Source organism: Pocillopora damicornis, chromosome 3 (assembly GCF_964200805.1).
Source record: "Pocillopora damicornis chromosome 3, jaPocDami1.2, whole genome shotgun sequence".
Classification (NCBI taxonomy): domain Eukaryota; kingdom Metazoa; phylum Cnidaria; class Anthozoa; order Scleractinia; family Pocilloporidae; genus Pocillopora; species Pocillopora damicornis.
Window position 1 is genome coordinate 7792092 of NC_142672.1, and position 22952 is coordinate 7815043.

Here is a 22952-nt window from a genome sequence, read left to right on the forward strand (position 1 = left end):
ACAGAACTACCACAGTGATGTAACCATTAAACTCCGCTGGACATGTTTGAAAACTATTCAGACTAATAGAGTGTTCTACGACTTACCGTCGAGCTCACTGCTGCCTTCGTCAGATATTATATTTGGCAGTTTTAGTTGCCACTTCCCATCTGTTACTAAAGCAAAGTTCTCGCATTTGCCCGTGGACGATTTTGCCAGGCGAAAGAGCTTCGGCGAGAAAGCACCAACCCCAAATTGAAGAGCTTGCTCATTCAATCCCAAAAATTCTGTCAGATGTTTTTTAAATTCGAATACTCTTGTGTGTTTATCTTTGTCAACCAGAACTCGGCTACGGTGGCGTTCGATTGCGACTTCTTCGCCTTTTCGGAAAAAACTCACTATCCCTTTTATGATTCCACTCATGCTGACACGGCTGGACCGTATGAACAAACAATGTGGTTGAAATATTACAGCGGGAGGTTTCGTGGGCTCGAGTACCGGATATTGTTCTGCAAAATGATTCCGCGCTCTTCCGGCCAAAAAGTAAGAAGATGACAGGAAATTCTATAGTTACCTTTGATGTGGTTACTTCGTAAACTAGAAAAAATACAAAATGCTGTTTTGATCTCATCTTTCTGAAAAAAAAATAACGATAATGTCGGCCCAGGCCTGTAGTCGGTTAATTTTTTTTCTGTCGGTAGTCGGTAATTTTTTTCTCGTTTTGTCGGTAGTCGGTAGTATTTTTCGCCCTTTGTCGCTAGTCGGTTAATCCCATTCACAACCTCATGTTTGTTTAGTTGTCGTTACAAGCTTAAACTAGAACCCAGACCTCACGGTATGAAAGTCCCTATTATAGTATATTTTTATCTTATTAAATATAGAGTTATTATTAAAAGTTATTAAATGTAACTTTCGTAAAGCCTCCAGCAGACTTCTCAACTTTTTGCCGAAAACCTATAAATTGTTGAGTCTGCGCTCGGGTTGCCTTCGAATACTTTTCAGGCAAACGAGGAACACGACGTTCCTTTTAGCCGGAATTCCATTCCATGGATTTCGCGCAGAAAATAGATGTTTTTATAATTTTTTAGGATCCTTCTTAAGAGATTTTTCTCAATAGAAACTGTAACGGCAATGTCAAGAACAACGAACGAGATATCTATAAATAAAGAAAATGCCCTTTTTTTCCTTTTATAACTAGCGTTACTTTGTAACGCTAAGGTAAACATTACGCGCTCCGATGATCCACGCATCCAAGCTATTTTTGAAGCCGGTTACGTATTGCGGACGTATATTATTCAGATAGATCTCGTGACTTGAGGATCCAAAATGGCAGAATGTTGCAAGGTGGCTTTCAAGGTCTTCGCCGTTTTTTTCTTGCTTTGCTCATTCCAGAAGCTATCATTGGCATCCTACAGACTGACACGTACAGCTTACGATGAGATTTTTAAAAAGTTAGGTGTCTCTCTTGAGTCACTTCCAAATATCTCTTTCACTTTGAACGTTTCCGAGGAATGTAGGGAAACTCTGACGAATCTGCCCTCAAAGCCTGACTTTACACAATGTGAGTATGGATAGCGTGTTAAGTTTATAAAAAAGCACAACCATTGTGTCATCTTGTTTGTGCACGGTGAACTGAAAAGTTAAATTAAGCTTTCACGAGTCGCTAAGTCAAAAATACCGCTTCCTGTCGCCGATGTCACGAAAACGTGAATAAAGGCCATATCAAACTTAGGATCTAAGATGCATCCTAACTTTCTTCACTCAACGAAGCTCTTTTCTCTAAAATGAATTTTTTTTTGTGAAGACTTGTGTGGCGTTAAGATAAGTGTAAGCACTCGGAGTTTGAAGCAGAATCATGAATTAAGAATCAAAGCGATTAGATTAGAAGGAATCGTGAATTTTCGTGTTTAAAACTTGGTACTCGTGAATTAATAGATATGTTAAAATGTAACATGAAATTTGGAAAAAAGTTGCTGACAAATCATGAAGCATTGCGCCAAAAAGAGACATGACTCATAAGTCTCGAGGTCAAACGAATGCATGTTTACCCGGCATTTATAATCCTTTAGTGTTGATCGGCGATCGCCAAGCGATTGGGTTTCATTTCGTAGGTCATTCTTGAGGCGACCAATTAAGGATTTCGTGCCCTCCATTTCAGGGCTACTTCAGTGTAATCAGAAGCAGACGAAGGTATCAGTTAAGAAATGGAATGCAGGAAATTTGTCTCGGAATCTTCTTCTGTTATTTCATTCTCATTTTTGTTCCGGCGAAATACTCAACCGGTTGTTGCGTGACATTCAATTTTACTTCAATGAAAACAATGGTGATCCGCTCATAAATTTATCGCGGTCTTGATTTTACGCCGATGCCTTTAAAATGCGTTAAACATTGTTCAATTTTGTTAAATCATGATTGCATTTTGGTGTTAAAAAACAAATGTTTTCAATGGCTACTCAGTAAGAAAGACATTACTTGCGGGGACACATGAGAGAGGGTCACGCATTGTTGTCTTTGTGAGATGGTCTGTCAATATGGCAAGTGTCGGAAAGCGTCCTATGATGGAGTGGACCTTGGCAGACGATTATTATCACTTCGAAGGCTTTTCTTTGTTGTTGTTGTTGTATTACGTGACCAGAGAAACTGTGTAAAGGAGACTGAACTAGAAACGCCACTAAAGGTCATCACGTCGAAAAGGATTATACAGATTGTAGTCGCAAATTTCGTTAAATCGACCAAACAAAACCAGACTAATCGATGCAAAACACGAAGCGAAGAAAAGCAAAGCCATCGAAGCGGTGAAAAAAAAACCCACTACGACTGAAATAGTCTTCAACCAACGCAGAAATAAACCTGAACTGACGAAAAATAATCAACCGAGACACAACACACAAATGCAAAATAAAACCAAACATATTGAACGAAGAAAGAACACAATATGAGACTAATTAACAAGAACTGCAAGAACGCCAAGACTAAAGCTTAGCAAAAACAAAAAACACGAACAAAGACAATGATGTAATCGTGGCGCCTAATCAGAGAATGATACCAGTAAACAGAAGTGTAAATTGATTTTTTTTCTTTAGACCTAGATGCCCTTGGTAAACCTCAAAGTGGATTTCTATTGGGAAATTTTGGTTGGTTAGGATCCTACAGTGAATGCACAAAGACCATCAGTGATGCACACTATTGCCTAGCTTACATCTCATTAAATAAGGTGAAGTGTTTATAGATTGTTTGATCCAAGATACTTAAGAGATGCAACTTCTGTTTGTTGTTTTTGTTGTTGTGACTGCTGAATTACACTTTCTCCCTATGAACTGAAATTGCTAAATGGACGTACATCATCAAAACTCGGAAAGAAGAAAGAGTTGCAAAGATACAACGAAAAATTCTTCAACAAAATATTTTTGCTATAATGAAGGTAGATAAGTCCCCATTCTCAAGCAGTCTATGCAGTTTGTAAATGATAATTCGAATGTTAAAAAACAAACAAACAAACAAAAAACATAACTCTCCTTCCAAAGGCAATCTCCTCCTTTTCCTGGTGGAGTTGAAATTTAGTTTAGAATCCCTCTTTCATGATGATGATGTCCAATTTTATTTTAATCTGGGAGATTTAGCCATCTGTATGCGAACCTAGAAGATTTTTTCCAACCTCATCAGCGTTTTATTAGAATTTTTCTATGGTACTAATTTTTCTGATTGTTTTTTTTCCCTTTTTCACGAAGACTGTGCCCATACATTGGGGTGTCTGTGCGCCAAAACAATGCAGTGAAGAGGATGTAACGAAAGCTCTACAAGAAATCTTTACAGGTAAACACATGTTCAGTGTCGTTTCCTTCGATGAAGGTCCGCGTATAGATTTTGACTGAGTTATGTTTAAAACATGAAGTAGTGAGATAGCAAAATACCAACTACATCCACAGCTGTAATGCTGATGTGTGATCAGTGTTTAGGTTTTACCCGGGCCAAGTGGCCACCTAAGCGAACTTATCTCGGTTTCCTTAGCATGAAGTAACTTGTGACTTGAGGTATCACTACTCTCCCCTGGATGGGATGTTAGTCCGTCGCGCGGTTACCCTCCAGCATTTTAGCAGACTTCCCTTACGATTCGCCGGTATCCTTTTTATACTCTTCGGGGGGAGGGGCACTGTGAGAATAACGGATCTTGCCTAAGAACACAACACATTGACCTGACCAGGTCCTGAACCGGAGTCCAGCGCACTAACCATTAGCCTTCTACATCTCTCACTTGATCAGTGTTTACATACTCTTCTTTACCCAACAAGCGATAGCCAACTACAACTAAACAATGGTGAGGATTTGTACGATCTTAAGTGAAACCAGGGTCGACACGAGCTCGTTTTTAATTGTATGAACTGCCAAGAAGTGAAAAGGAATATAGAATATTTGTTTTTCAGTTAGTCCTAGGAATTTGGTTTAATTTTTCCAAAATATTATTACTTCTTTATTATTATTTAAATCATCATCAGCTGTCCATATAACAGTGTAATGAAGTTGTACAGAGAACCTAAGTAAGTGTATTGATGCTGCTTGGAATGAAAAGATTAAGGCCTAAAGGGTTAATGACGTAGAAAACAAGATTAATTGAAGAAACACATACACTCTAACGACAAAATACTCCCCTTTTCAGGTGGCAATGAGTCGGTGGTGAGCTTGGACTCTCAGCCAGTCAGTTTCATCGGAGATAAATCCCATAAGAAACCTGTTTTCTGTAATAAACCTTCGGAATACACAACGGGAGTAAAGTTAACGCTGTGAGTACATATGCTGATTGTGAGACAAAGATATTCAGTGTAACACTATTGATGACTGCCGCTTTAAAGTGTGCCTTGTTCCCAAAGAGTCACATCTTTTCAGTTAAGATAATTTATAGCGTAATACTTGGGCCCTCCTCTGACGGCTATAGCACTGCTATCAAATTTGTGCAATACTCCTGCAAATCTACCGGATGCAACATAATTCCTTTTGCTAATTATGCTTTCTGCCAACTAGTAATTTGATGTTGGGCCAGCGCTCGCGATACGTTAAAAACTATACTCATAAGGCCATAGAAAAATTTCCCAATAGTCTGAGCTTTTGTTCTACATTTAAATTTCTCAAAATCATCGCAGAGTTATACCTCAATTTTGAGTCCTTCCAAATGTATTAAATTTACAAATCCATGAGAGGTTTGATAACTTTCTTGGACTGCTGTAATATTGTCGAACCTTTTTTTTTTTTTTTACACAAGACGAATTACTATTGATTTTCAATGGTTCAAGAAACTCTAACTCATACCTGACTCTGAATTTGCACGATGTCCTGTAGGTAAGTATTTTTTTAATTCTCTTCATCCTCACAGGATTTTAATTGGCTTAGTCTTGCTTCTCTGTCTGGTTGGAACCAGCTTGGACATAGCTATTGGCTTTATGAAACCACACTCCACACCTGTCAACAAAAGTGATGGCTTCATGCCGGTCAGAGGGGCCTCCATGGCAACAGACCATGATACCTTCAGTGACAGCTCAAATCTAATCCACTCTTCCACAGTTTCCTCGAGTTCAAGGCCAATTTTGTCGAGCCTTCCTCAAGAACCCGCTAAGCCAAGTAGGTATTATGTAAATCAGTGTGCTGTGGTCGTTGAACTTTTATTGCGCTTATTCAACTGTGGATGTAGTGTATCAATTCATCCTCTGAGGGTTCTAAATGCTACAGATATTTTTTTGAGAATTGTTTGATCTGCGGGTTGGGTTGCTTCCCAACTTGTTCAAAGTCGCCCACTCCCCCACCTCACCTTTTCGTTTCGTAGCCTAAAGAACCTTGGGATCATCGGAATTCTCTTTCCTCACCTCATGGAACCATTATGTTTGAGAGGCCAATGAAATCGCGTATAACTACTTGTTTTCACACAAAGATCTTTTCCATTGAGAGCTGCGTTGTCTGATGCTAAATAGAAGGTTTCATAAGGCTACGAAGACCACACTTACACGACAGTTCTGGACGTTTACAAAGGATTTGTAAGGCTTGAAAAAAAATAATCCGCCAACGAACCAGAATGGAAATCAAATATCGAAAGGATCCTCAAAGGTGAACCTCACTGATTGAACACGCCGATGTGTCCAAACACTGAATAATGTTTCCGCGGAAGGAGAAAGAAAATTGTAGACATAAATTTTAGGAAATTCAGATGTTTTTCTTAACAACGATTTGAAAATTTTCAGATTGACCGAGAAGAGTGTGGTCGCCTTCCGTTTGAATTTCTGTAGTGGGTTTGCAAAATGTGTTCACAGGGTGTATTTCCCCGACGAATTTACTGCGACAGTAGACCGTCTGAGAATCATACTAATTTTTATGCAGCACTAAGATATTTACAGTGCGAGTCGCTGAAATACTCAAGTCGAACCCCTTCAAACTGCAGCCTTTAAAATAGGACAAGTGGCACTCTCTATTACTTAACAAGATTTCTTTGATTTTTTGCCGTAGATTTTGTGTCGCGATTCTTGTTATGTTTTTCATGGATCCAAAATACAAATCGCATCATGGATACCAATGTCCCTCCCAGTGCCATCACATCAATTAATGGTATGAGAGTGCTAAGCATGTGGTGGGTCATCTTAGGACATCTCTTCTCCGTACAAATGATAACATCTATTAGTAAGTATTTGATTTTGCTTATATTTTGTCTTCTGTAAAGATACTAATTACACTGATAGTTTCTACATTACTTTACTTTTTATTTAGCTACTAACGCTATCGGCACTATAATATTAAAGCTATTTGCACTTTAGTATCAACCCCACTTACAATTCTATTGCTACTACCACCGCTATTATTTAATTTAAACCCTGACTACACTGATATTGTTCGAACGCTAAGGTAGGTTGCGTTAAGTGACTACTAAATGCTACTGACACTTCCATACTGGAGCCACAAACATGACAATACTAGCAACACTTACAATATCATCACTTCTCACACAACTTACATTACAAGTGTTGATTGCACTAAACTATATCTGAAACGTAGTTAAAAGTTGTTTTTCTCAATCATTATTTTGATCAGTTTTTTTCTCTCATATTAATTCTTCACCTGTTGTTCGATTTTCTTTTTCATATCACTTGTTTCATGACGAATGTGGACAACTTGTCTCATCGAGATGTTTACGAGCGTCTTGCAACTAACCATATCAATTTTCTTATTCTGATTTGCTGTAGGTAATTTGAAGTTATTTACAAACATTATTCATCGGTTCACATTCCAAGCGGTTGGCAATGCAACCTTTTCAGTGGATACTTTCTTTTTCCTCAGGTACGTTCTGCATCTTTTAGTCCTGAAACCATTTTCGAGGTCATCTTAAACCCTGAATAAAATCCAATGTAAACGCATTTTTGTAAGTTTGTCTCCATATTATGTGTAATTGTGTAACGGAGGAGTTTCGGGAGGAACAAAGCGGGATCAGTCGTCATCAACAGAGTATAAAAGAGGTACCATCAAATATTGACCGCCCATTAACTGCCAACGAAGGGGATTATGAGAATTCTACAGAGCCTACTGGGTAAATTTTATTGTAACACAACCAAAATCCTCCTTTTCCTTCCCCCCTTCTTCCCCCTCCCCCCCTCCCCAGGCGGTAAGTAACGACCGGTCCTAACTCCAGACAGCTTCCTGCCAGTATCGTGATCTCCACTTTTTGCGACAGATCAGTACTAGCTCTTTATCATGTAAACAACAAGGATTTCCAGCCCTGAGAAAAGCCGTAACAACACACGTGAAAAAAAATACGATATTTTTTCACGTGTGTTTGATGTCGCCAATCAGCTGCTGACACGTCACTCGCTTTTCGCGCCACTCGGTCGGACAAAGCCTTCGCAATTCTTAATCCAAAGTTTTTTGTCGGAATTTTTTTCGGATTATGGCTGCGAAAACACCGTAAAATCCGTGTCACTTACTGATAGTGATGTTCAAACTTTCCTAGAAGGGGAAGAAAACCAAAATACGGAAAGAAAAACCGAAAGTTACAACTTGTAACTTTCGGTTTTCCAGTGGTTTTTTTCGGTTTTCAGTGGCTTTGGCAATGGCATTTCTCGCGGCTGAGAAAGAAAATCGAAAACTGTAAGATTTGCCACAGGCCGATTTTGGCCGTGTGCCTGAAAGATTTCTTCTGTCGATAAGGACCAATTCAATGACTGAGAATTTGTATAATGTAAACTAGGCCCATTGTTTGTTTTGTAGTGATTCAACCCATGTTATAACATAGCTAGTAAATTTGTCTAATCTAATTCAATAGCGCGAGCGTGCTTCATATTCCTATTGTGCACGCTCATGACGTCAGCAAACAAATCCCTCGAGAAAAAAAATTTCCATCGGGTTTAAAATGTTATAAAACAATTGGTTCATATGTCAGCTGTGCGTTCATCGAGATATGAAGCACTTGGGAAGTTTGGAGAGCACTCAAGAAGACAGAGCTGCTCTCGGCTACGCCTTGAGCAACTCTTACGCATCTTTCGTGTTCTCCAAATTTCCCGCGTGCTTCATATCTCTATGAACGCACGCTAACGTATGAACCAATTGTTAATTTTCATCTTGAGTGCGCCAACGCATTTAACGATTTTTATTCGGGGACTGTCGATCCTTTCATTTTCATTCATTAATAAAGTCGACTTTTCTTGTCAGTAAAAGGCTCTTGAGTTTAGACGATAAACAAAATAATACATGGTTGCTTGTAAATATGAAATTTCTCTTCTCGTGTTCAACTCGACTTCTCATTCGTGAGCTATCGCACCCATGTATTATTCTCTACTTATCAGTGTATCTATGGTATTCAGCAGCATTTTGAAAAACACAACTGAAAGATGTTATTTTCTTGATTTTCTTGAGGAAGTTTTGTAAATTGAGTGATGATCTTAACTACTTTTATTCATTTTGAAACCAGCGGCCTTTTGGTGGCTTATCTGGCACTTCGTAATATGGAAAAGAAAAATGGGGAACTTCCACTCTTCATGTATTACTTTCACCGTTTCTGGAGGTACAAGCATGGATATGATATTGTATTTTTTCACTTCTATTCAGAGGACGGTAATGTAATATTTAGAGTGTAGAAGGTACTGTACAAGTTCAAGTACCTTCAGTTCTAGTTATGCAGTTTGACATTGCGTGTGAAGGGCTGTTGGTCAAAACAGCTTCTTGAACCTGTAATTACTCTAAATGCATTGGGGGAATTCAATTCGAATATCTGAAATTTGTCTCTTGGAAAACATAGGCGGACAAAGCTCACGTCTCGAGAAAAAGCCGACGATTAATTCATGAAAGCGTCACGCGTTGTGTGACTCGGTGTTAAGTTGCGAGAGGAACCGTTGAACATTTGAACACGTTATAAGGAATAGTATGGGGAACAAAATATGGTCGATGTACAACAATAAATATTTCGAAATATGAACATTTTACACGTTAAATCGATAAAACTTACTCACATCCTGTGTGTCCGTCGTAGTTTCTAGCGATTTCTGTTATTCATGTCAAAAGACTTTATCCGACAAATGAATCAATCTAGAACAGGAAAAGCACGGAAAGTTGTGAGAACACGGGCCTTAAAGTTAAGGTTTGGAATAATAAATCGGCAATTTAAAAACAAACGTGTGTTACTCGTTGAAGGACTCAGCTGAATAGTTAATTAACCCTCTCGCTAGAGGACAGACCCTTCAGGCGAAAGTCGATTGTGTGACGCTTTAAAACCTACATTTTTGCCTTGAGGTTCTTATCTTTGTGATAATAGTATTGAACTGGAAGATATCTCGTTTAAAGTTTATTCATCAATTCTTTACAGGTTGACTCCAACTTACATGTTCGTTTTGCTGTTTTTCGATAAAATGACACCATTCTTGGGCGAGGGTCCGATGTGGTATACATTGCAGGCGGGCAACACTTGCGACAGTTACTGGTGGACGAATCTTCTCTACATCAACAACTTTTATCCCACTAAATTTTCAATTTCGGTATGACTTAAAACTAATGTTCAGGATAGTAGATGTTGTGTATGTTTAAATGGAGACCTTTACTTATTATCAGCCTGGAAAAAGAACATGCCTGTTGAGGCTGAGGGACATTTGCAGAGGGAAGAATTTCAGAGTTCTGATATCCAAACTCCACTCCCACGTTTTAAGACAGATACGGAAGTGTAGCCTTTTGTGGACTGTTTATTGACAGTTTTACGTGTATGGATCCTATCATTGTTTTCTTTACAGTGTATGGGCTGGTCCTGGTACTTAGCTAATGATATGCAGTTCTATATCATCTCTCCTGCTATCCTCTTCACGGCATACAGGTATTCAGGCTAAAAATCTCGCTTCTTTAGAAATGTTAGGTATCAACCTTGCACCATCCAGACAGAACATATATATTTCATTGTGGCCTGAATTTTCGCAAAAACTTAGTGCGCACTATAGCTTCATGCGAGGAAAACTGTAAGCCTCATATTCGGTTTCAAGATGTGTTTAGACCAATCACTAGATAAAATTTTGATTTATTTTAGTCCTGAATTGAGTATGGTAATGCTCCCAACTGCTGCTTTTGCGTGGCGCTTTAGCGTTTCTGTGAGGTTCTAGTAATACACAGAATTAAACCTTTTTCGTGTTGAAAAGTATAGTTCACTTTAAGGATAGTCAATGATTTCGTATAGTTTCTACTTTTGAAATATAAAGTCCTTTTATTATTTGTGTGATCGACTGACATGACCGCTGTATCAAGATGTAACGTTGGCAACGAAAGTACACAAATGGTACTTATATAACTATCACTTCTTTTGTGCCAAGGACGCAAATGTATTATTGGCACAAAAAAAATTATTGCTACTAAGATTTTCTCATAGGGAAATTCGTGCATTTTTCTTAACTTGCATCCTAGAGTATTTTTGTTGTTTCTAACTGTGACGTATTTTTGTGATTAGATTCCGCTTGCGGGGACTGCTTTTCATTGTTGCTGCGTTGATGGGGATCAGTTTTATCACAACAGCTATCTTATATGCACATTATCATCTTGCTGCGGTTCAGCTAAGTCCTGCAGCTACTGCTGAAGCGTAAGATATTCTTACTTACCCTTATGTAAAATATGCAAAAGTAAATTGCAAATCCGTATTGAGAGAAGAGGCAGCGTGCTGGTTACTGTGATGAACGCCGGATCCAAATATCAGGGTTTAAATCGTTAAGAAGGTTCTTGGGTGTGGCATTTTAATCTCACGGAAACTGTTTTCACCGGGCCCAGTTGTTCGAGGTAGTTGGTGCTAAATCAGAATTTAGAGATAAACTTGATTTTGATCTCTTTTCTATGAAACTGTGCATTATTCTAGAATTTTGAGAGGTTTTCGAGGAAAAAGTGCACCCCCTGTATAAGCAGGAAAATTTTCGGCAAAGCTCTCAGAGCTAAATGAAAAATCTGTCCTTGCACCGAGCTAGCGAACTTGTGATTCGAACAAGCCAACCAAGGAATGTGAATCGCTGCCGAAAGACAGCCAAGAAACTTGTCACGTAAATTGTAAATCTTTAAACCTCTCCCTACTGGAACAAAGGGCCTACTCTGAACTTAGCATTGGAGATTAACAACACGCCACGATAGTTGTGTGAACTTACAGGTTTATTGCTGGAAAACAGATAAAGCGCGTCTATCACAAGCCAAAACACGCGATTTAATCAAAGAGGCTGACCTTTGCAGCAAAAGCCCTGATTATTAAATCGCTTATGTGTTTCTTGTTCATCATTTTGTTGTAGAGCGGCTGGTATTGATTCTTCGTCCCTCACATATGTCAAGCCCTACTGTCGAATTGCACCATATCTTGTTGGTATGGTGTTGGGTTACCTACTTGTTCACGCAAAGAATTGGAAGCTTCCCTCAAAGGTACTATGTTGTATTTTGATGCCTATCCTTTTCGTTGCTTGGTGTTTATTGCCGTTGAATGTCGTGAATGATTCCGAGAGGTGCTCCCACGATTAGCTACAAGATTAACATTGTATAATTTGTTCCAATTACATTTATTTCAGATTGTTATCATTATGAATTTTTAATGAGTTACATTTACGGATTTTTGAGTCAATATGTTTTCATTGTGTTACCGAGGAGAAATGTTTCTGAAGATTTATCAGTTGCCTTTAATTAACGCGATCATTAGAGATCTTGTTTTCTCTTGTAAGACCAACATGCGCTTGTTGAACATGGCTGGTTGGTGTGTGGCTATTGCCCTCGCTCTGTCGACGCTTTATGGCGAATACAAAGCTTTACGAAAAGACCATCCTGAACCTTTCTCTCGCGCCGAGAATATCACATACGGGACATTTTCCCGCTTTGCGTGGAGCTTGGCCTTAGCCTGGGTGATTTTTGCTTGTCAAAACGGATTTGGTGGTAAGTTTTTGTGTTATGAGAAATCTCAGCAGTTTTACGAGGTACATTATGTGTTTTTGCATTTTGAGAACTAGGCGACTTTTGTAATCCATTTATTTTTGCTGGTCTTTGCTTGTCTGCTTTGAAGGTTTGGTGAATAAAATTTTGTCAGCTCGATTCTGGATTCCATTAAGCCGTCTGACTTACTGTGCGTACCTTGTCCATATAATTGCCATTGTTGCACTCTATGGATCGTTCGAGACTGTGCAAGCATACTCTGATGTCCACATTGTAAGTTGTGTCGATTTTGTCTTGAGAAATTTATAGAAATTAAATAGAACAACAACATAGTTTACTTTCATTAATTGCGTAAACGAGTCAGTTAGTATTAGTTGGAAACGAATCTGAGCTCATTAGTGTTATCGTTTTTTAATGGAAGGGTCAAACACATCCATTTGACATTTGCTGAGTTAAAGGCTTGTGAAAAGAATTCGAGAATGATGTGGAAATCTTTTCCCCTGCTTTCTTGTGAAAAAATTGCACTCACGAGTGTGCTTTTTGACTCAACGACAATTTAGGACTGAAGAAGAACTAAGCCGAATTTTTAACTCACGCCTTCTTCGAAGGGCGTGAGTTATTAGTGAATAGTGCGACAAACAAGAAAAATCGTCGACATTCAAACTTCTTGCCACTGCTTCAACTTCATTACAGGAATAATCTATCGCAGCCTTCGACAAAACTTGCCTCGAAAGCTCTCCTGACAGGCACATGATTATGCGTAGACCAATGTTTCTAACTGTTGTGTTACTTTACTTTGCAGTCCATCTCTTTTGTTGGAGTGGTCGGTATTTCATATGCAGCCGCTTTCGTGGTGTCAGTTTGCGTGGAATTTCCCATGATGCAGTTAGAGAAGCTTATTTTTGATCGTTGATTTCTGAGGTCGTTTTCACTTGTCATATTGCGCCATACAATTAAATGCTAATTTTCGGTCTTATAGCCAGAAATTAACGAATCTCGAAATGCAAAAAAAGTGATAACAAACTGAACCGAAATCTTGTCATCAAACCTCATAACACAATCTTTTAAACTTTCTGAAACATCATCCTTGTTTCCTGAGAGGTCCTCAACATTAACTTCATGGTTCGCATGTTGTTAGAAAGCGTAGTAAATCAAGGCCACGACTCAACCTCACACATTTAGCAATTATCATCGTGCGATGGAGCTTTTATTATTTTCCTTCTCAGATAAATATCGTTGTATTTCCAAGTCAAGTGACCTTGCGTACGAAATTAAAAACAGAATTTCGAATTTTGAGGCCATTTACGATTAAAAGCGAGATTGAGCTGCTTGATGGTGGGGGCGTTTTGAAAGACGTCCATTCTAGAGACTAACTTTTGTTACCTTGCAAGTCTTGTTAACTTTTGTATTTAACGATTAAATCTTGCACTTATTTGTCAGTGGCTTCAAAATTGTTAATTATAGTTAATCTTACCGCGACAGTTTCATGTGTTTACCAAAACAAGTTAAATGGCTATGCAGAGGGCCTAATACCCATGTCTTGTGCTGTTAGCTTGGTACTTCATATCTAACTTTTGTAAGTAATAAAGCATACGAGTAAGGGCTTAATGCCCCTTTTTAACCCCTGTAAACATTACTTGTAACATCGCATCGTAGGATATGAGTATTATGATGCATAATAAAGGGGACGTTTACGTTTGGGGATATAAATCAGGGCCGTTTTTTTAGTGTTTCGTGTCTTTACTTCAAATTAAATGATTTATCTTGGCTTGAATTGCCTAGTCCGTAAACCCTTCTTATTCGCATTTTTTTTTTCGCTTATGATTGTACGTTTGTTTGTTTTTATCTCTCACTTTTTCGAAACAGAGACGCTTTGAAGACCAAAAAACTTTCATGGTTGATCTGATTTCCGTGGATTCGATTTTTGTGGAGTTCGTGCTTGATCAGCATACCACACAGTTCCCTGATTATTTTGAACTTTTTAGCTGCATTGTAAAACGCCAGCTCGTCTTGTACATTTTGATAAAAGTTTAACTTAATTTTGCCTTTGTGGGGCTTTCGTATTACCCTCTCACTCTTGATCAGAAGAAGGAACCTGGTGAGCAGACCGTGGGATCTGCTGTGAATAAGTCTTTGACGAATCATCGTTTGCTGGCGGGATCAATTCATGTTTCGTCAGCTCCGGTCCCTGGGTAGTTGGCACATCTCCGACGCGACCTACTCGGCGGCATCCGAATAACCGGCAATAAGCTTTCCTGTAGGAAGGATTCATGACTCCATAAATTATAGGGTTAATGGCGGAACTTGTAATACCAAATATGGTATACATGTAATAGGTTCCACGGGTTAGCTCCCATTCCGACCCAAGAAATGCATCGACAATGTCAATCACCAGTACTGGTGTCCAGCACAGGACGAAGCCTACCACAGTAGCAAATAAAATCTTGGTGACCCTGATATCTTCCAACGAAATTACTATTTGGCGGGTGTTTCCTTTCCGAAGATTGTTTGCAACGTTTTTCTCATGGGCTTTCAACGCTTTGAACACACTCAGGTAGCATACGATGAGAATTAACATTGAGATGGCAATAAAACCGTAAAAGGGTAGCACGAGCAAAGTGAACTTCGATTCCATGAAACAAAAGAACTTTCCAGGTTGGAATACGTAATCTTTACCAGCCGCAGTGTAAGTCAAAGGTGTGATAAAGGCAGATGCCCATCCACCGAGTATGATGAGGACTGCGTTCCTTGGAGTGAAGATAACTCTGTACTGTGAGGTTTTGACAATATGAAAATATCTGAGAAACAAAACCAAAAGGTATCAGTAGATGGATCCTTTTTAACTCGTAAATTGCGCGCATGCGCAAGAGCGAGTTATAGATACGATGTGGGGAATGGAATTCGCTCGCTCGATTGGTCGATTCCTGTAAACTTTTTTTAGATTTTAGGCTTTTGAGTGCATTTTATAGTTTTTGGCGAGCAATAAACAGACGAAATGGCGACCTTTGTTGCTAAGAATAGTGGTGGGGTGAAAAAGAAGCCAATAATAATCTTAAAAGAGTTTTTTTTTCGTTTTAGTTTCAACAAGCGGCGCCAGCGACTGGCAGGCATGCAAGGATTCACACTGAAATAACAGAACAACCTTCGTTTTTCATAAAATTGTAATTTACAATCCTTGAACTTGAAAACAATCCGAAGATTCATTGAAAATATCACTTACTGCCAAGCTCTCGGAGTTTACAGATGTTCAAAAGCTTTTTCTGTTATAGCGTGAGATTGAGGACAAAATTGATCATTACGTTTCGTCGCGTGTGTTTTTCCTGTGTGAAGCAACAAAAGATGCCGGCGACTGACGAAATAACAAGTTAACACGAAAATCAAATAACACCTAAACAAACAATTTTAGCTACCGATTTTCAGTGAATTTTTAAAGGACAATTTTCTTTTAAGTTTCAAGACAATTTGAAGATTCAACATACATACAACGTACTAAAATGCGAAAGTTACACACCACAAAATTGATAAATAGGCCTGAAATGAAATTCTATCTTGTTATTGATTATACGTTGCCTAGCACGTGACTTAAATCTACCCAGGAGGAGATCCAAAATGACGGTGGCAGGCTTGGCTTAGTTATATCACTCAATACTCGTACCCGTTTGTCTCATTTGATAAAGAGGGAATCGTTAATGTTTTCATTAAGACAGTATTGCCTTGATTTTCTAATATTTACAACGAAAGACAGTAAATTTCACTTTTCACCCACATTTACTTCAACCTTTTCTTTTGAACCAGAAACAAAAATGATAGACGTTTAAAACACATGACATCATCCACCTTGTCAAATGTAATAGCATGATCATTTCAATTTTAATGCCTTCTTATCCCAACGTTACTTTGTTTCTTTGCTACATCAGCGAACACTGAACTACTGCTCGTAATCTAGATATGACAATCAACCACAAAATTCCCTAAACCAGATAACATTAAACATAATCTAAAAAATCATGTGTCAATTCACGAGTTTGCTCACAGTGCACTTTGATTGGAAAATGGTGTCAGTAAATATGAATCTGTTTCGGCAAATCACTTCTAATCAAGTGTGGTAGAAGTTTAGTCATTCATGTTATTTCTATCCAGATGAATATAGTGCAATTCTAAATTGTAATACTTATTGGACATTGTGTATTTCTGGTGGTATATGGCATCCTCCAAAAATCAGCAGACATTAAAAATTTTAATTCCGTCAACTCCCTGATATTAGGCGCAATGTAAACTGCTCGAGTCAAGGAAAGGAGTTGACAAGAAATCTCTGGTTTCGTCTCTAAACTGGAGGAGGAACCATAGATTGAATTTCAAGGAGTTACATGATGATTTAGCTTAGCAAACGCAGGCCGGTGCCTTCTTTCCAACCAATAGAACCCAGTGCTCGTGCTTTCCCGCTCTTTCATCGGCTCTGCGCCTTTCAACGCAAGGAATAAAAGGAAATTCTTTGGAGTAATTTTTTCTTAGAATCCCCATCCTGTCCACCCCGACTAGATGCAAAACTATTTTCAGTTAAACGTGACTTGCAATGAAAGCTTTTTTTGATGAGTTCGATTAAGTGTCCCTAAAATATTTAAGAAGAACCACAGTATCTACGCTACCGATTTTTCCGTCAGACTTGTGAGTTGTTATACATTTTAGTCAATTTTAAGACGGTCGGTTTTTCCACCTAATTTCAGCATAAACAACTCATGCAAGTCAAATCAAATGTGACCGAAAAACTCCTTAAGAAAAAAAGCGGCATCTTAAAGTTAGAGCAAATTGTTTCAAATTCTGCTCACACAATTCGCTTAACTTACAAGTAACAATTCAACTAGGCTGGTAGCCTGACACCAATTTGAGGTATTTACTTTTTGGTTCAAAAAAAAAATTTATTCATCTAATGAATTTTATTATTGCATTTCTTTGACAACGGAGAAAAAATACTCAAATGGAATTGAATCTTCCAACATTTTACCATAGATCATCATCATGACACTAAAAAAGTACGGATGAAATGAGAATGCAACGATTAATAATTCGCCAGAAATTTATGCGTGTCGCATGTTGTTCCAAAGTTTTTTTATTTATTTATTTTTATCTTGACTTGGGAAACAAGTGCAAATAATAATTTTCCCGATTTGGTACACCGAAAAGAAAAAAATGGATCAGAATCAAAATATTTGAATAAAGCGAATTGCAACTCTGTGAATAGGACTTGGTAATAACCAAGTAATAACCTCACTTTAAAGATAACGCCATTTTTTTGTTTAAAAAATGTCTTCTTGAAAGTGGAAAAAGTAATAATTGGGGTGAATCCAACTGTCAAGACAGGGTGTTCCGAATAAATGTAATGACACTGTATTTGCCAATAAAGTGTTTACAAAGGAAACCAGTAATAAAAGAATCGTGCATGGAAGGTGTCCCTTTTCCATTTAACAACCTTGGAAGTAGCAAATTGAATTTTATCTTCATCCATTCGCACACACGACACTTTTGACTCAACTGATCCTAACAGCGGGAAGGACTATTGTCAATGCTACATAGCACAAGGACCATCATTGTTAACGACATTCATTTTTTTCTTCTTTTTTTTTAACCCTGCACCGGCACAGCTTAATAAGAGTTTTTCCTGAAAACGATTTGCAGATCCTGCCTTGCGCTATATTTTGTTTCTAGTTTCGTTCAATAAACTGAGAGGAAACAAATTATTTTGCATCTGTGTAATAAAAGAGGGGGACGCAGAAGACAACGGCGAACAAAAAGGGAATTGTGAGGCGACGGGTTAAGTTGACCTTATATAGCGTTGATACTTACAAAATTAAGCCGAATGATAATCTAGGTTTATATGATCTACAAGGAACTGAGCTGCACGAGTCTGATTGGCCATCGATTGTGGTGCGGAAACTAAAATTAAATTTTAGGTTTGGTCTTTTGTCTAATAAGTAATTTTAAATGATGTTTCCTCTTGCTCAAGGGAGAAAACTTGAATTTACCCTGATTGTAGCTTTGCTTTACAACACCGTTTCTCGTCCTCGTCACTACAATACATGCAGCGCAATTACAATTCCCCTGACCCATTCTATCAGCGAATGGCGCTTGCGAGCCGTTGATAAACGAATGCCAAAATACGCCTGGAAAAAATATTCACTAGAGCTAAGATAAAAAAAGTCAAACAAATATTGAAAACAAAGGTTGGCACTCTTCATCAAAACAGATCTTTCTTTCCAAATCTCTACTTCATTTATCAAAAATTGAAGTCATTGAATTAAAACTGAATTTATCCTCCTACCTGTTTATCGCAACTAGAGCAAGTGTTCCTAACGAAGCACAGGCGACCAACATGACGATGAAACCTTGAATCTGGCAGAGTAGGTCTCCAAATAACCAGTTGCCAGTCATAAGAACTGCTATTGAAAATGGCGCGCACAAATCCAGCATTATGATATCAGATATCGCCAAGGAAACAACAAAATACGCGGGAATGTTCCGGAGACGATGATTTTTGTACAAGACCAGAAGAACTGCAAAGTTACCAACAGTGCCTACAGATACAATGAACGCGTACAGGAATGATTCCCCAGCAGTGGAGGAAATCGATCGGGACAACAGTTCTTCGTGTAGAGATGTCGTAGGAGCCGCCATGATTTCAGATTGCAAGTCAACTGATCACCTCGCTTAAAGGGAAATAACTACAATCCTCAATGAGATAACATTTAAAAAAAACCTAACTGTCACGAAAAGAGAAAATTAACATATGACACATGAACTAATTCGTTTGCACTTAAGAAGTGTTTCCTTAGAGGCAATGTTTCCCTAGGGGCAACGTCCTTCACATAATCTTTAAAAGCCCCAAAATAAAACCTCTCCAAAGCTTCAATTAACACCCACCCATATTCCATATTCTTTCACAAACAGGTGTTTTGCTTGAAAATAAGATAAATATTTGATTAACAAATGACTTTTATTGACGTCTCTTTATTCCTTACTGAATCCCTTTTTAATTTTCAGGAAAAATAGAAAATGTTCAGCTGCTTTTTTGAAAGCAAATTAGCGCTAACCATGGTTAAATTTTAATCCAGGTTTTTTTTCTTTTTCCAAAGCCTCTTAGGGAACATTTTCTCTATTGTTTTTAGAACACCCAAGGGGCATATTGGAAGCAAAAAGATTTGAACTAAATTTTCTTTTAAAGCTTTTAGACCTGAAATCAAATTCCACCCTAACCTTGGATTATCTTCACCCAGCTTTGAACAACCCGGGCCAGAAGGTGATATGCGCAAGAAAAGGCAGAATTTATAATTTTAATTATTAAATATTTTTGCGCTTAAACAAAATGCCGCGAACATTTCAATGAAAAACAAAGCTTAATCTGATATAAATTTTAAGTACATCCACCAAGTCTTAATTTTGTTCTAAGGGGGTTAGTTTCTAAAGAAACTGTAGCGCTGCGCGGTGGGAGTAATGCAAGAAGATTTTTTTTTATCAACTGCTAACGCTCGAAACGTCAGCTTTGGAAACTTTGTACATGACGGTGGCCAATATATTTACCTTGTCAACTCAGTTGATGAAACCAAATTATCCTTAAAATTTTGCAGGCACCTTACCATATATAGACTGTTACGACTCACTATACGATCCGACTCAATCCCAGCTTCAGTTTGCAAATCAAGATTGGTTATTCAACATTAATCTGTCATTTTACACTGATTAATAAGTGACGAGATTATCTGATATCGGTTTTCAAAAAAAAATCCATTACCTGTCGCTTCTCTTACCCAAAGCGTAAATTGAAACACATGATCTTAGTTCTTAACTTGTCAAGTGAAAGGTGACATGTTGGTCTCTTACAGTTAACAATTAAAATCATTGTGAAAACTTGACTGAACAAAAAAATCAGGCCTCGAAAGAAGATTGTACTTACTCCCTCGAAAAGGAGTATGTCTTATCTCATACATTGTGTGTGAATTTAGTGGCGTACTTACTACTGTAAAGCGAAACTCTTTAAAACCCTTGACTACTTAACTCTCGTAATCCCAGTGTGACTTAACGAATAAAGATGACACGGCTTAGGACCACTAATTATCTCGTATGCAGTAGACAAGAAACAAAAGCGAGGATAGAACGAGAAATTACACATGCAAGATTTAATCATTTGCCATTAAAAGAAGCCTATCCCTGCTATTAGGTGGAATGTTTGAAAGTGAGAAAATAGCCAATCATTTTGATATAATTTAAATAAGAGAAAAAATATTGAAAGTTTATCAAGATGCTAAAAAACGTGGAGTGTTTTCGCTAATATTTCGGCAAAACCCGTGCCGTTACTAGACTAAAAGTTCTCACCATACGAAGAAATCCATCCTTAATCAAAATTGACAGGTAAAATCAATTTGCTTTGAGCCGATCTTTGTGAGTTCGAGAAAGCCCTGAAAAATATGTCCATTACATTAAACGATCTGGTCACTCATTTCACCTGAATTGAAGCTAAGAGTAAGATACAATGAAAGTGGATCACTATATTGTATAGGTGATAATACACAAATCTACAGGTGAAAAGCGAAATTTTTCGGCACGTTAGAGCACTGACCCAAAGACCTTTCAGGTCCGTTGTTCAAAAACAGTCTTTTTTCTAAATACCACACAGGTAAACAAAGCTTTTCGTGCACGCTGATTGGCTCTTTCGGAAGTGATTCGCAAGTATCATACACCTCCGCGCAGCCGAAGAGACAAAATCGCGCCCAATTACAGGCAAACAATGAACTGAAAATAAGAACCCAATCCTTGTTAAACGCACTGTTTCTGCTAATTTGATTGTTAACCGGAACAAAAATGTCCCCCGTCATTTAAAGATCTTTAATAGGCGAACTTATCAAGCACGAATTCACTTTGTAAGATGACACTGTTGCAACACATGTAAGACTTAAAAGTGATATCGATTGGCGATTATTAAACCGCTTTCCACTTACTCTTTGAGCAAAAGTAGAGAAAAAAAATCATTTGCAAAAGAAAGAAATAGAAATTTAGTCATAACAGGTCTACTCAGCAGGTGTTCAAATCGATGGTTTACTCTCGCAAACAATATTTATCAGCTTTTTAGGCCGAGCCTTTGTTCTGCTCAGTTTGATAATTAAAATTTGTCATGGCAAATACAGCATGTGCTTGAAGCTTTTGCATGAGACAATATGCCCTTCCATGAAAGCTTAAAATCAAACGCCAGTAATTAGAGAGTTACGATTTATCTCAGTGGCAAATGATTTCAGATGTCTTTTGAACTAATCAAGTAGGAATATGCCATAAAAATAAATGACTTATTTGCGAGGAAAACGCCTTAGCTTCGCCAATATATTCGTGATATTTGTTCTTAACACACACTTACAGGCAAATTTCCATAGAAATAAACGACTTATTTTACCAGCATAACTCTTGCTTCGGTCGATTTATTCGTGATCGATATTTATACTGAACACACAGATGCAAATTTTGAATTAATACATATAAGAAATGAGATCATCGCTGAGGGAAATAATTCCAACTGTCAATCGATCGTTGGAAAATTACAATAAATATAAAAGCCTTATTTAAAAGAAGAACCTTCGCTTCGTTATTTCATTCGCAGCAATGGTTCAAAACACTGACTGTAAGCAGCTTTTGGCGCGAAGTAAGAATCTGGAGAAATGAATTCGCCACTTAAACAGCATTTAACAACTTTGGTGTATTAATGCAGAGTTCAGATTTGTAACACGAAGATATTTGCAGTTCTTTATAGCATCTGCAACTTATCAATCATACGAAGGTAAAACACACGCATAAACATTGCACTCGACCTTTTCTGACATAACGAGGGAAACGTAGACAAAAATACCTGTGGTTTCTTCAAATGTGAAAAGGTTTTCTGTTTGGTCGTCTAGAACCTTAGCAATCTCGTGGAGACTCGAAGCATCTGCTTTCCATTTTAGCACCCTCCTGCCTTTAACTTATCCTAAAATTGCTGAGGTGATTAAACAGAAGCGTGCGATCTGATTGGCTGACGGAACGTCATATCTTGCTAATATCACTTCGCACGGGGTGATTTTAATAATGAGTAGAAGCACCTTTCTTTGAAACACGCAAAACAGTCTAACGGTTGGCTTCGACCATTATCTTGCCATTTTTCATCTCATACTGTGAGATTTGTCACTGACATGACGACCTAGTGATTCTAAATGTTTCCGAGGAAAACGTTTTGATAATCTCCAAGGCCCGTGAATTTCGTTGCTTGTTGAATTTTGTTATCAATACAATAACGTCCTTATTTGCTTTATAAATGACAGGAGACTATTAATTACGCTTCGATTTACTTATGTTGCGAAATAAAAGCACGTACAACGAGGTCATCTATTACCAAACCTATGAGAAAAGAGGGTAAACACAGAAAGGCAAATGAGATAGTTGTCAAGGATCTTATAGTTGCTAAATATTCCTGTGTACTAACCGCAGTTCAAAGGCAAGAATTCTTCGCTCGCGCTTTTAGGCTAGAGGCTTAACAATGAGGCATCGCCTGTACTAGACCCAGTCTTCATGAACCC

At 38.0% G+C, this 22952-nt stretch overlaps 2 protein-coding genes across 3 annotated transcripts; one reads left to right on the forward strand and one right to left on the reverse strand.

Moving 5' to 3' along the window:
- Positions 1-1260: 1260 nt before the first annotated feature.
- On the forward strand, positions 1261-14076 carry LOC113681793 (O-acyltransferase like protein-like). The gene is made up of 15 exons (XM_089200236.1): positions 1261-1540; positions 3063-3193; positions 3708-3792; positions 4634-4757; positions 5345-5589; positions 6466-6636; positions 7197-7290; positions 8915-9007; positions 9806-9974; positions 10224-10303; positions 10925-11053; positions 11742-11868; positions 12162-12369; positions 12497-12639; positions 13169-14076. Exons 1-15 carry the CDS (start codon positions 1306-1308, stop codon positions 13277-13279), a joined length of 2145 nt encoding a protein of 714 aa, XP_089056362.1. The 5' UTR covers positions 1261-1305; the 3' UTR covers positions 13280-14076.
- LOC113681792 (melatonin receptor type 1A) lies at positions 13544-22635 on the reverse strand. 2 transcript variants are annotated; one of them, XM_027198912.2, is made up of 3 exons: positions 22250-22635; positions 18683-19067; positions 13544-15164 (listed from the first exon to the last, which is right to left on the reverse strand). In XM_027198912.2, the coding sequence occupies exons 2-3, from the start codon at positions 19033-19035 to the stop codon at positions 14438-14440; spliced, it is 1080 nt and encodes a 359-aa protein (XP_027054713.2). In that variant the 5' UTR covers positions 19036-19067; positions 22250-22635; the 3' UTR covers positions 13544-14437. The 2 variants fall into 2 exon arrangements, with proteins under 2 accessions (XP_027054713.2, XP_089056404.1); XM_089200278.1 differs by lacking the exon at positions 22250-22635 and having other exon boundaries at positions 18683-19135.
- Between the last annotated feature and the right edge of the window lie 317 nt (positions 22636-22952).

Bases quoted from the DNA above. Each gene is read 5' to 3' on its own strand.
- LOC113681793 (XM_089200236.1), top strand. From the start codon at position 1,306: ATGGCAGAATGTTGCAAGGTGGCTTTCAAGGTCTTCGCCGTTTTTTTC. The intron at 5,590-6,465 runs GTAGGTATTATG...TTTTTGCCGTAG, and splicing joins TCAAGAACCCGCTAAGCCAA to ATTTTGTGTCGCGATTCTTG. The intron at 12,370-12,496 runs GTAAGTTTTTGT...TCTGCTTTGAAG, and splicing joins TTGTCAAAACGGATTTGGTG to GTTTGGTGAATAAAATTTTG.
- LOC113681792 (XM_027198912.2), bottom strand. From the start codon at position 19,035: ATGGCGGCTCCTACGACATCTCTACACGAAGAACTGTTGTCCCGATCG. The intron at 15,165-18,682 runs GTAGGAGGATAA...TTTGTTTCTCAG, and splicing joins GCTCTAGTTGCGATAAACAG to ATATTTTCATATTGTCAAAA.